Genomic DNA, 14,510 nt, shown 5'->3' on the forward strand with positions numbered 1-14,510 from the left:
CTCACTTTTAAATATGTTTACTATACCAACAACAAGTTTATTTATCTTCTTTTATGGCTTTTACTTTTTTTTTTTTATTCTCAAAGTTTGTGTCCATACTTCCTGATACTGCACTGGAGTTGCATATAAATGCAACTGAACACCTGATTTTGTTTGTTGCTTTTGAAGAGCCTTTTTTTTTTTCTTTTTTTTTTTGTGGGTGTTAAACTGGTTTCAGTGCTGTAGTGTTGTTTATTCAGGCGATTATATTTCAAAGTAAACTGCTGTGAAGAAATGAACTTGAGCTGCTTACCTTCACACACTGATTCACTTTCATAAACATGCCCTGTTTCACCCGATATCAAAATAAGTTATATTTTGCTTAAAGAAAATGAAGCCTATTTTTTTTAAATGTGCTTCATTGTTGAATTTTTCTTTTTTCTTTCGCAATGCCAAAAGTCCTAATGGTCCTAAAATAGCCTTGATTTTCTTTTAAGCAAAAAAATAAAAAATAAAAAACTTATTCCATTTTGTGGTAAAATATGATGCTGACATTTCTTTTTGAAATTCATCCCTTTAATGTACACATATTAATTGTTAGGTAATTCTTGAGTTTGCAAGGATCAGGGAAAGTTGATAGTAGACCACTAATCATGAGCCAAGCAATATCACATACCAATTTTTGACTGTATGATATGCTAACATAACCAGTGAACATTTGATAAAAGTTATCTAATGAAAATTATTGTAATTTTGATTGATAGTTATTGAAGTTTTGTTTAGGCTGTTAATGGCTTTTTAATGCTTCTAACTGATACAGACTCGAGAGAGTAGCTTTGATTTGGTTTGTCTCATGCCCAAGGAATGAAATTGTCACTTGAAATTTTGTTTTGATTAAAAGGGAAACTGTACTTGTTTCTGCATCCCTAAGGCAGGGTTTCCCAAACTTTTTTTTTCCAGTTGAACCTCATTGACCTAAATTATTTATTTGAAGATCCTCCTGATATTTTATGTAATGTTAACCTTTCGAAATATAATTAATGTTTCTTCTTTGCACTTTATATTTAATATTACTGTTGAATGAAACTTTATTATATCTATTGTTCTTTTACTATATATTTAATTTAATTTACCATTACCATTTCTATCCCAATCAGAGATTGCACTACATTCCCAGTTGTAGCATTCCCAGTATTTTAGTAGCTAAAATTAAAACTAGGCTAAGATTTTAAACATGATTGCGTCGCTGATAATAATGGTAATTATGCCACGTCATAACTTTGTTTGGAATGTAGCGCATCATTTACGTTTGCATTAAAAATATCAATTTCTCACCATCAGTCCATTGCGTGAGAGCACACACACACACACACAAACACATATGGTCAAATGGTAAATGGTCTGCTCTTATATAGCGCTTTTTTTTTTAACCTTAGAGTTTACCAAAGCGCTTTACACCGCATATACGAGAGAGAGAGAGAGAGAGAGAGAGAGAGAGAGAGAGAGAGAGAGGGCATCATGTTCTGTACTTGGTTTAAGTTGTATTTGTTTGTTTGTTGGTTAAATGGCGGAAATCATCCGTTTATAAAAATCATTAAATGACCGATACATTTTCGTACGCAATATCTACACACTTTCACAAACCCCCTGGAGTTCCCTCACAAACCCCCGTTTGGGAAACCCTGGTATAATGTGATTTTTATTCATCCAGATTTTGTATAATTTAGATCAAGGCTTTCCTTTTAATGAGCACAGACCAAATTCTCCAAGGACTAGTTTTAGTAAAGTTTTATTATGTCTTATGTCATGCTGGTCACTATTATGTGAACTGACTACACTGGAATATTTCTCTTCATTGAACCCTGGACTGGAAGTTCCACCCCTCTGTTAAACCATGACCTCTGCTGATTGACATGTGATTGACAGTATGTGTACTCTGACGTGTGTAATTACACAAGGTTTTGCCCTTAGCACAGGTATTGATGTAAACATCATATAGAGCTCACTGTCTGTTTGTTGATCATAGTTAATGACTCTGTAGTCCAAACAAACCAACAACATTATTAATTACGCTAAGAGTTTCATTATTCAGTTTTATCCATGAAGACCTATCTGCATTAATGTCTACTTAATGCTAAAGTCACTAATGTGCACTTGACTGTTGCACTAGGAATGCTTTTTCCTCGATAGAGTCAAGCCACTTCTGTTGGCTACATTAGCATGTTTGATTGTGATAGTAACTGTGTAGTATTGTATTCTCACTTCCTTAAACTAGATTTTTGTTTTCGGCCAGTATTTTACAAATTTAAGCCCTTTTCTCACTGTACAGTTTTAGCTGAATAGTCATGTGAGCAGGTCTGGTCACTCCCTACAGAATGTGCAGTCAGCATGTTCAGGACTCTGAATACAGCTATTGCAGCATTATGGCAACCAGGGGACAGGAAGAGGGACAGTCAGAGAAGACTTTCTTTTCCAAATGACGCACTATACACTGTGCACTATCAATATAAAATATGCACTCAACCATGTAGTGGATGAATTTTCAAAGTGTTGTATCATCTTAAACGGTGACGTCTCGTGCTCATTATTTCTGGTGGGGCACAAACCATAACTTATCCCAACTTGTAAGGGGTTGCGGTAGCCGAAAATGAACCATCCCGTCATTTATCATTTTAAGAAACACTAGCGGATATATCCAACTGCTGTCCATCATTTTGACTGATAAAAAAGAAACAATAAAATTATATTTTTTTTTTTGACCCACAGACTCTCAGACACACTCCTGCTGTGTGTGTGTGTCCCCTGTTTTTCCCTTGGTATTAAGATGCATATTAACAGGCACCATCTCCATTTACACCTAGTAATAAGCATCTCATTTGACCAATTTTATTTGGATTTTGAGTGAGTGTAGGGCTGGACGATAAAACAATATCAATATTTATCGTGGAAAATAAGTTTGCGATTTATTGATGGTAAACCTTTGAGTAATTTTCGATATTTATCCTATGTTCTACAACTAGACGATTGGATCAGTTACATGTCACTAAAAAATGCAAGCAGTTTGGCAAAGTTATACATGGCTATCTAAGTGAATCACAGTCACTATTTAATTTACTAGTATTAGTAAACAGACTGTCATGGAAACTGGTAATTTCATTCTGCCAATTATACTTGCATTTAATATAAGCACAAACCTAAATATAGCTGCAAGCAGCAATGACGGGCCCAAGCACCATGGGTCCATTTCCACCCGGTGGCTTTGGGAAAAAATGTAAGGTGGTTGCATGCATTTGGCATTTGACATTATTCAAAACATTTGGAAGCAATTTGGGTAAATATAAGAGGAGTATTTTAAAGTATTTTATAAGAGCCACACTTCCTGCTGCCAGGTGGTGGCACTATTACCCTGACCCAAAATATTAGCCCCAAGACTAAACATAATTCTCAATTTTGATCTAAATCACACATTGCACACAGAAGATATTGGACACATCCTGTTTCCCATTTTTCGACATTAATTTATTGAATCGCCATGGCAACACATTTTGATATATCAGAAATTTGTTCACAATTTAGCATATATAATGTCTTGGCATAATTTTGTCTAAATATGGTGATAGTCCCATGAATCCCCTACGAGGAGTATTTAAAAGTTCAGAGGCTGCAATATTTTATCAATCTAAAAAAACAGACTTCCTGTTAGGCAGAGCTAATAACTATAATTATGAAAGTTGTCCAGCCTGATGAGAAATAAATATGAACCAATTTTGATGACTGTTGGTGAAAATGGTGGTGCTACAGAGGCCGTCTTACAAGTCCATTTTAAAGGGGGCACTACAGAGCCCGCCTACATGGCGATGTGTGAGCTTTTGCCCAGCTCGGATGGCCAGTGACAATTTCATGAAATAGAGGGCTATTTCAAAGTCTGTTAAAAGCACCATATTTCCTGTTGCCAGTTGGTGGCAGTATGACCGTCTTACACGCTCATTTTAAAGGGGCCACTACAGAGCCCCCCTGCAACTTTTGCCCAGCCCTAATGTCTGAAGACTGATGTGTGTGCAAAATTTCATGAAATTTTAAGCTTGCCAAGTACCTCAAAAACACCCAAATATAGAAAGGAATAATATTATGTGTTGCCATGGCAACAGTATTTAATATATCAAATATTCCTTTAAATTTTACATCAAAATTCTTTAAAGTAATGTCAAGACACTGCTGAAGCAATTCTTGTAAACACAAGAGGGCTATTTCATAGTCTGTTAAAAGTGCCATACTTCCTGCTGCAAGTTGGTAGCGCTTTGACTGTGACCCATAATAGCCACATCAATGTGATCACCCCCCATTACCAGACATACAGCTGCATTTTCATCAAAATCACACAATGCGCACAGAAGATATAAAGCACTTCCTGTTTTGCCATGGTGACCCCGTTCATAATTTAGTATCTACAATGCCTTGGCATGATGTTGCACAAATTTGGTGCCAGTCACATGAATCCCCTACGGTTATTTAAAAGTTCAGAGCCTGCAATTTTCAGAAAATCCAAAATGGCCGACTTCATGTTGGGTGGAGCTTATGTCTGCAAGTATGAAAGTTGTTTGGGTTAATGAGAACTATATACATACCAATTTTGGTGACTGTATGAGAAAATGGGTGTGCTACAGAGCCCACCTTAAATGCCCATTTCATGGGGGTGCTACAGAGCCCCCCTGCACGCTACAACATTTTCATGCATGTTAAGTACCCCAAAAGTACCGGAAAAAAAAAAAAAAGAATAATAATAATAAGGTCTCCGCATTTTCAGTGCTGGTGCCCTAAAAATCCTTAGAAGAACATAGGGATGGGCGATAAAACAATAGCTATATATATATATATATATATTGCCCTAAAGAAAATCCACGATAAGCGTTTGAGGAATTTTTTATATTTACTGCGTGTCGCTAAAACACAAGCAGTTCGGCTTTCTCAGGCTGCGTTTCCACTAGGGCGGACAGAATCCACTCAAAGGCGCTCACAGCGCTAGGAGCTTGCGCCGCACCGCTGCCACTCCTACAATCCACCTTGCTAGCATGACGCTCTGCTTTCAAAGGAATTATTTGAAAACGCTCTCTGCTTCGCTTACAACCTGCCAGTGGTAACGTAGGGTCAGACTGGATGAACTTGCTAATGCTAGCTGCCTTGCTAAAGATTAGGTTACGTCGGACACCGGATTGATTCCATCCGTACCGCAAGACTTCATGACAATGGTTGCGCCCGCTCATCGTCTCTGGTGAAGAGCGCGACAGAACAACAGTGATGTGGACAACAGCTCTGATCTTTCTGCGCTGTAATCTTGAATATTGTTCTCTGGCACCAAACATGCATCATTTCTACCCTGTCCCGCTCCGCACGCGTTGCCTCTTTTCCTTGCATTTGTGTAGACATGAAGCGCCGCATGAGTTAACGTGGTTTCAAAGCACCTTTTAGACCATAACTTTTTTCCCTTCTAAATGTATCTTTATTAATCAGCATGTTAAGAGCCTTTAATAATGAACAAATTTCTGTTCTAATTTTGTGAAAATGAATTGGATGTCTGGAATGAATAAGGAAAGACTAAAATTACTAGTTGGTAGACTAGTCTCCCATTTTAATGAAAATATAAAAATGTTTAAAAAAAAAAAAAGTTTTCTAAATTTTCACTCGGGACACCCCTGAACACGCATTCAGCATCATTCCACAGTCACAAGGGCTTCTATGCCCCATACTTTGGTATCTCTATGCCCCATACTTTGGTATCTGAATCTAAAGAAATATAAGAAATATTTCATTTTAATGTAAAAATATTCCAACAAATACTGGACTGCTGTCACTATGCTTCAGAACAAACAGATGATCTTTTAACGTTCATTTTCAATTGATAAACGTTAAAAGACGGTAAAATTGGTAAAAGATCCCACAGACCCCACTGCTTTGGCCGTCTCTGCACCCCCTGAGCAGTTTTGTAGAGACTATTTTGACTGTTTAGAATTAATTTTTTCTTCTTTTCTTCTGTCAACTTTGAAATATCGAACAATATTAAAAAGATTATCGTGATAACAATTTTGGCTATATCGCCCAGCCCTAGAAGAACAATATGGTCTCCGCACTTTCAGTGCTTGGGCCCTAAAAATCTTTAGAAGAACAATAGGGTCACAGCACTTTCACACATTCACACATAAACATGCACATTCATGTCAAAATTGACCGTGAAAGCAAACCAGATTTAGGCATTAGCCATATTTTTGCATGAACAGTGTTACAAAACTAATCAAAATTAAAGACTCAATATTTTGCAGTTATTTTAATCTAAATCAAACCAACACCTCAAAGCAATGGCATTCAATTCATTGAAATAATGAGTGGTGTGCTTTAACTAATCCAACCAGCAACACATTAGATTAAAATGAGCTTTTAAAACTTACCAATAGAGTTAACAACGCAGGTCTGCACTTGAGCATAAACTTCCGAGGACCATGTCAGCTTGACATTCATATGATCAAAGCTTTTGACTGGCTGAGGGTCAAAGGCAAACATACCCATCAGGCTATTATTGAAAGGTCATTGCACATGCGCATTACATTCTCACAAGATTTCCCTTGATTAACATAGAGGATGACGGGTGAGCGCCACATATAGCAAATGAGAACGATTAAATTCGTTATATTGTGAATATACCCACAATGCCCTATAGCCATGACTATATTCACAATATATCACAGCCTCTCTTGCTTAATTCATATTCTGAGAAAATGTGAAGCTGATGGAAGGGATGTTTCAAATGCATGCAACGTGTTGCCGCTTGCTTTAATGCATTAGCCAACCTCATTTGCCGAAGGAAGGTACTTGATTTGCTCATTCATTCATATTTTAGATTTACCTATACTCAAAATTCTATAATTGCAATAAGGCACTGAAGGCCATATTGTGAATATACCCACAATGCCCTATAGCCATGACTATATTCACAATATAGCACAGCCTCTCTTGCTTAATTCAAATTCTGAGAAAATGTGAATTGAGAATTTTATGCAAAATTCAATATGCAATATGTTTGAGGGAATAAAGGCAATCATTATGCATCTTGCTCAATTCTTAACAATTGCTATGGCATACTATTTGTGTGTACCAGGAAGGAGCGCCCTGTCTCTCTTGGGATTTTTTCATTGCCAGGAAGTGATGCGATGACCCCCAATCTGCATAGAGAAGCTGTGGATACTCCAGAAAACGACACATGGAGATACAACAACCTCAGCCACCTGCGATCCAACACCAGCCTCAAGGTGAGCTTTTATTTTCCTACTTTTCCAGCCCCAGTAGGAGAGTCATGATTGTAAGTCATACATTTTGTCCCATTTTTAAAGATGGCATCCACTTGTTAAGTTGTTCCAAAACCGTATTACTTTTTTCCATGGAACACAGGAGGAGATGTTAGGTAGTATGTTTGCCTCAGTTACTATTCACTTCCAATGAATCTTTTATTCCATAAAATAAAAGTGAAGGGTGACTGAGGTTAACATTCTGCCTAATATCATCTTTTGTGTTTCATGGAAGAGACTAAGCCATTGGGGTTTGAAACAACATGAGGTGAATAAATGATAAGAGAATTTTCATTTAACAACAACAACACTCCGTACAGGCTGTTCCCCAATTCCCAGAAAGAGAACGTATGTTTGAGGGAATAAAGGCAATGACGACATGGTTAGTTTGAATTGCGAGAGCTTGCCCCTTTCAATGGATCCAGGCAGAACATACGTTTAAAAAAGCCAGAGCCGGGCACTGCCAACAGGGTGGCAGCTCTTCCTGAGAGGAAGGCTGTGCCCTGCATGCTTAAACAGAGCTTCAGCGGAGCCAGCAGGCAGACAAACAAGCCATTGGTGATCCTGGGTCAACTGTCTACAGTAGAACAGGCAGCCACACTACAAAACACCCCCTTTTTCCTGCTCTGGAATCTTCCATCTCTTGTAGAAACCCACAGCACCAGGCCCCTTCATACATATTCATGCCAATGAAGTAATCATTTGCCATGCCAATGAAGTAATCATTTGCCGTCAACCTCTTTTTGCCATGTTTGTGTTCACATACCTCTTATAACAGGGTAAGGTGGGCAAGGAGGAGGCGGGAACCGGCTGAATAGTCAACGTAATATATGTAGATTTAACCAGATTGTGGACTTTAAAGGGGTCGTGAAGTGCTTTTTTATTTTATTATCTTTCCTGAGGTCCAATGATAATGTTATAAAAAAAACATTTTTGCACCAAAACAGTCACAATTTAGTTATATATTATCATTTCCCACCCTGTTTTTGTCCCTTTGTCTAAAATGCTCTGTTTTGGCCCTAACTACTCCTTAAAGCTTCGACATAAACGCCCACTGTTTTGATTGGGTAACATCACGCAGCCCCTCAAATTCAGCAAACTCAATCAGGAGAGTATGAACCTCGACATTATAAAGCAAATTTGGAGGGTTTTCACACAACACACATCATGCATGTGAATATATGAAACTATTAATCTGAAGCACAACTGTTAACACAGGGCACCATAAACTATCAAAAAGTCATGACATTTGAAATATTCATGAATGAAACAGTTTACCTACGTTTACCCAGCTTTCAGTAAGGCTCATAGTCCAAAGAAAGGTAAAATTACGCACACACAAACTGAAGGCGCACTGAGGTGCACATCGCCGGAAACGCACAGAAACGGTCATCGTCCATCGTCAAAGATGTCCTATGTTTACATACACCAACGATTAAAAATAGCGCAGACGGGCAAAAGAACGTGTCCATGACAGAGGCAGCTGTGTCTTTTTAAAGACTCAATATTTTGCAGTTATTGTAATCTAATACAAACCAACCATGTGTCTTTTAAAAGCAGGGAGATACATGGCAGCAGTCAAAGAGTCTATGTAGTTCATGTTTATACAAAAAATAATAAAAAATAGTCAGGGTGGCAACTATAAATGCTTTTCTAAGACTGGGGAGGATGTTTTGAGTTCTGAAAAATACTATTACTTCTTATATTGCATGTCTAAATATCAAGGAAAATTTGATTCTCCATTTCATGACCAGTTTCAGCATAAAATGATGTGTATGTAAATGTGGTAGTTGTCTATAGCCAGTACTTTCCACTTTGGAACTTTCTAGATGAGAACAATTAAGAGGAGCTTAAGCTGCACAACTGCGGAGACTTTTCCCTCTTGCATTCACACTAATAAAAGTAATCCCCGTAGTGACGTTTTTTTTCTTCAGATGTTTTCTGCAAGCTATTCAATAGCAAAAAAAAAAAGGGGGACCATTCCATTCCAAAATGCGCATTCTTATGCCACATTCCCTTCAAAGACTTTACCATCCACTGTGAGAGCTTTGGAAGGCTGAAAGTTGTGGGGCTCAATAATAATGTTTATTCGTAAATCATCTTTTGAGTCATTTTTATTGGAACAATTTTTATAAACAATTCTGTTTATAGCACTCTAACAGCATGACTATCATTATTGATCTCACTTTGAAGTGCCCTTCAGAGGCTGATTTAGCCCATTTATAGCACAGGGAAAATCAACAACAGCGGTGGAGGATTGCAAGATTAGCGCTACACTTTTGTTAGAGCTGTTTTACACAAACTATGTTTTCCTTTACTGCAACACATTTTCCATGGACGTCAATCAGAAAGCGAAGTATTGCAAGAAATCAGCGTTCCCATTTACATGGACCGTATACGCGGCATACTGTTTACTCCCATATACATGAGGTTCTTTCAGTAAGCTGCTTTCTCCACAGCAACGTAATTTCCCAGCAACTATTGTGCAAATTATAAACAAGGTATCAGAGGAACACTTAATTATTTTATACCCCGTTGCTTTAGTTTATTTCCAGATATTCCAGAGTTGTTGCTGTTTATTTCCATTACTTTCTATTGCGAACTACAGTTGAATTGCACTGCAATGGTGGGATTTCCCTCTTATGTAGGACTCCGGGATTCTAAATGTACGTGTTTACAGCTGTGGCCAAAAGTATTGGCAGTGACATAAATTTTGTGTTTTGCAAAGTTTGCTGCTTCAGTATTTGTAGTTGTATTTGTATTTGTTTTTCCACATGTTTCTATGATATACTGGGAAAACAATGATAAGCGTTTCATAAGTTTTAAAGGCTTTTATTGGCAAAAACACTTTTACACAAAGAGTCAATATTTAAAGTGTTGTTACCCTTGTTCTTTATAACCTCTACAATTCGCTCTGGCATGCTGGATATCAGCTTCTGGGCCAAATCCTGACTGATGGCGATCCATTCTTGACTTGGAGCTCGGATTTGATCACAATTTGTGGGTTTCTTCTTGTCCACTCGCCTTTTGAGGATTGACCACAGGTTCTCTATGGGATTAAGATCTGGGGATTTGCCTGGCCACGGATCCAAAATTTCAATGTAATGGTCTCCGAGCCACTTCATTAACACTCTTGCCTTGTGACATGTTGCTCCATCATGCTGGAAAATGCACGGATCATTACCTAATTGCTCCTGGATCGTTGGGAGAAGTTGCTCTTGCAAGATGTTTTGACCATTCTTTATTCATGGCAGTGTTTTTGGGCAGAATTGTGAGCTGCATGTCTTTCTTTAGAGGTAAACATTGCGAACAAGAACACAATGATTGGAAGCAATTCTTTCCTCCTTTTATAATACAATCAGAACGATAGAGTGATTACACCTGAATAGTACTCATTCACACTTTCCCAGGTGCTGCTGATATGATTAGTGATATGATGTTGGCTGGTCATTTTGTGCCAAAAAGCTGTGAAATGGGTTTTTGTGATAGTTCATTTTTGACCAATTAAGCTTTTTGCAATTATTTAAAATGCATCTGATCACTCTGCACAATAATCTAGAAACAATGTGAATCAACACCACAACAACTGAAGCAATTTGCAAAACACAAAATTTATGTCACTGCCAATACTTTTGGCCACGGCTGTATATACGTAAACCTGAAGGACAGTTGACATTTACAGTGGTGTGTATAAATGGGTATAGTTTATAGTGTATGTGCTTATCTCACTTTAAAATGTTGAATTCTTTCCACTGTGTTGATTTGTTGTTTGGCTCCATCCTATGACGTTTGTTATCCGGTCAACAAAAGCAGCGTACTTCGGGAGAAGCCGGTGTTAAACCACTTGTCGAACCTAAATTTGAGTTCTATTTTCTTTTCTTTAGGCAGCATTAACTGTATTAACAAAGCACAATACAAACACAAATTCAGTAATATATTTGGCAGCATTATTTTGGGAACGCAAGGGTATTTATTAGGCTTACACCTAATATGAAACTGTAATATGTTGAACTTGTTATAGGTAATGTTTTTTTATTGTATTATTATTATTAGCTTTACATTTATAATTGCCTTTAGTTCTTGATTTTAGCTGTTAGTAATTTCGCATCTGTTAGACTTTTGACGAATACTTGCAAGATGGCAAATGGGGCCACTGTAGACCGTAAATGTTTGGATATGAGAAGGTGGTTATATAAGATTTTTTTTGATCACTGTTATTTTAATAGCTTTTTCATTTAGTTTTCAATTTGAATTTAGAAATATATTTTAAGTTTTTCATGTTTTAATAAATGAATATAGATTTTGCTTTAAAAAATACAAAGCAGAAATATTCAACAACCCTCAGCAGGGGTGTTGACGCTATAATCTGATATTGTGATATTTTCTAAAGCGATTATCGTAAAAATATTTGCCCAGCCCTAGGGCCGACTCTCTCCAATATTCACGCATTGGCACGCAATATTCATGTGCACGCGTTTCAGGGTTAATCATGAACTCCGAATCAAACTCTTGAGTTGACAGAACATTTGTAGCGAGTGTCTTGAGATCACCAAACTTTTTCTAAACCGGTTTGGCTGTAGCTGGTTTTGTCAACCTGAAACTTACTCTGAATCTGTGAGTTTATTCAACTAGTTTAGTGTAATTCTGAGTAAGAGTCCCTATAACGGGCTTTAGTTCCTGCAGTGTAAAAAATGATACTAAACAACCGCCTGAACTGGATCCTCTACTTGCACAAACTATTTCACAAGCTGCATACATTTTTTCAGCTAGGATGGCATTGTCAATGACCTTGAAGCCTGTCTCCATCTAAGAGTATCCCTTGAGCCTGTTGGCCTGATGTAGGCATCAGTTTTTGAAGGGTGGAGATCATTTTCAGCTTTCGGAAGCAGGAATGGATGAGAGTGCTTACAGTGCTGGAGTCTGATGGTGATTGATGGTTGTATACTGTAGGTAACTGGACCCATGGAAACACCTAATGTAGCTTTGCTGCTCTTAAAAATAATCCTTGTTTGCTATTGTACCACCTCATGTCATCTTTTCCTATAGTGAAGACGTCTTGTACTTTTCTACATTTCCACAGTGTCATATAATTTGTGGTTGTTGTTGTTATTGTTAGTTTATTTTTCCCTATATTTCGATCTGATCCAATTAACAGATTCAGTTATTTAAGATCTGATCCACTTTGTCATATCTGATATCTCTTTTTTTGCTGCTATGCCTTTACGACTTCTATGTAAAAAGCCTCTTCAGATGTAAAATGAGTATCAGTTATTACTCAAGGGCTGTGGGTTTGCTGTCAAGTTCAATATACTGTAGTTTGTGCTGCCCCATCCTACAGTAACAGCCTCTTTGCAAAGCCTGTATATATTGTGACAAGATCACATAACAGTTTGGTTTTAAATGTGTTGCACAAACTGTTAAGATCAGATTTAAATGTTTGGGGACCTTGTTAAAAATTAATTTCATTTCTAATGTTGGGATTCTTCAAAAGGATGGAAAATAGCAGGTGCTACACACAGATAGGAACAGCATAACATTTGGCAAACCTTCCCACATTTTATTCTTATCGTTAGTTCTTCTGGTGTTTTAGAATAATAGTATCTATCCTTCTTCCTCTGTATTACCTAATTGTGAGTGGTCTGGCCAAGTTTCTGAACACCCAATAGGTGTCATTGTTGTGTAATTGTGGGTTGTCGTGTCCAATTTAGTTAAAAAGATATATATCTTTTTGGAGTGGGGAGGAAGTTTTGAGTGCTGAAAGTTTATACTGTACATTTTAAAGTATTTTTTTTTAATTTCAAGATAAGCAAAATTGATTTCTCATTATAGGACCCCTTAAAACTTGCTGTTGAATCATCTTAGTCTCAGTAGCACAAAGGCTCCATCAGACTTCCACTGTGAAGTCATACAGAGTGGCCTTTGTGTGCGCCGTGACTCTGCATTTCTCCATATATCATCCCCCAGAGTCTGTCATGGGCTCAGCAGCACTGCTTTAGCAGGCTTTTGAGAGAGCAGAGAAAACTAGGGCATGACTTACTGTCTGCCTCTCCTCAGGTTAAATGGCTCAGAACTGCCACACTGAGAAAAAGTGGGCACATGCTGCCATGGCAATCAGCAAGCATATGTGAGCATCTTCCAAGTGTGTGTGTGTGTGTGTGTGTGGGCGCGCGTGCACTTTTTTGGGTTTGTTTGCATATGTCTGGGAGAGACAGTAAGAGGAAAAACGCTTTGAAGTTTGTTCTTTGCAACATGAGAGTAAAACATGTTATCGGTTCCTCTCATGCGAAGTGACACTGGCTCCCTTTGGATTAGTTGTTCTTCTATAACCGATTGATTTTAATGAAAGGTTTTTGTTCTTTATATAGAGCCTAGTCACCAGTTGCCTTGACGTTTGAAAAGTCACATTATAAAACATCTAATTATCTAGAGAGCTGAAGGGCAGCATCCTCTTGCACAAATATAGCATTTATGTAGTAATTTACTAGATTGACATTGTCAGCAAAGAGAGAGGTACAGAGAAGGTGAGGATTAAACACTGGTAAGCTCACTAAACTATTCAGAAGGATTTCATCAGTTAAAAATATAATTTTTTGCCAACATGGAACCAAAATTGAATCAAAAAAGTTACTTTACAGGGTGTTATATACTGTGTCATGTTTTGATAAAACATGAGAGTGCGTCCCTTAGAGCTAGATTGCTTGTAATGCTGGCCTACAGTAATTGTTTTTTATGGAAACCACAATTTTTCTGTAGTTAACAGATTAATCTGTGTTTGACAAGCTGGCTCTGGATGCTTTTTCTGGCAGGGCTGGCCTATTTTCTTTTTATGTAATGCCAATGCATTTCCCATCGGCAGGATAAACCCCCGTAAAAGGGTGTAGTACTGCCCTACCTGCATGATGCTGACTGTATATTTCTTTCTGAGCAGCTGGAGGCAGATGAATCCCTCCGGAGATGGGAGGGTAAGAGTTCACAGGACAATTTGGAAACCCAGTGGACCAACACCAGTAAGATAGCCCTGTCCAAAAGTCCTGCCATAATCTCAATGGCAGTAGCAGTGCTGTGTAGGGTGCTGTTCGGCTTGTCACCACACCTCTCAATTTTTGTGTTGATATTAGAAATGTGTTTCCTTGCAGTGATAGTCCACAAACTGCTGCATACAACCACCTACTTGAAACACATAGCAAAATTGTGCTC

General features: G+C 37.8%; 1 protein-coding gene across 2 annotated transcripts in view; it reads left to right on the forward strand.

Moving 5' to 3' along the window:
* Positions 1-14,510, forward strand: part of spag9b (sperm associated antigen 9b) — a 72,933-nt gene that overhangs the window by 36,522 nt on the left and 21,901 nt on the right. For both annotated transcript variants that reach the window (XM_052102445.1, XM_052102446.1), the window contains one exon: positions 7,127-7,277. In XM_052102445.1, coding sequence (XP_051958405.1) covers positions 7,127-7,277 — 151 coding nt within the window. The remainder of the gene's footprint in view (positions 1-7,126; positions 7,278-14,510) is intronic.

This window comes from Xyrauchen texanus, chromosome 33 (assembly GCF_025860055.1).
Source record: "Xyrauchen texanus isolate HMW12.3.18 chromosome 33, RBS_HiC_50CHRs, whole genome shotgun sequence".
NCBI lineage: Eukaryota > Metazoa > Chordata > Actinopteri > Cypriniformes > Catostomidae > Xyrauchen > Xyrauchen texanus.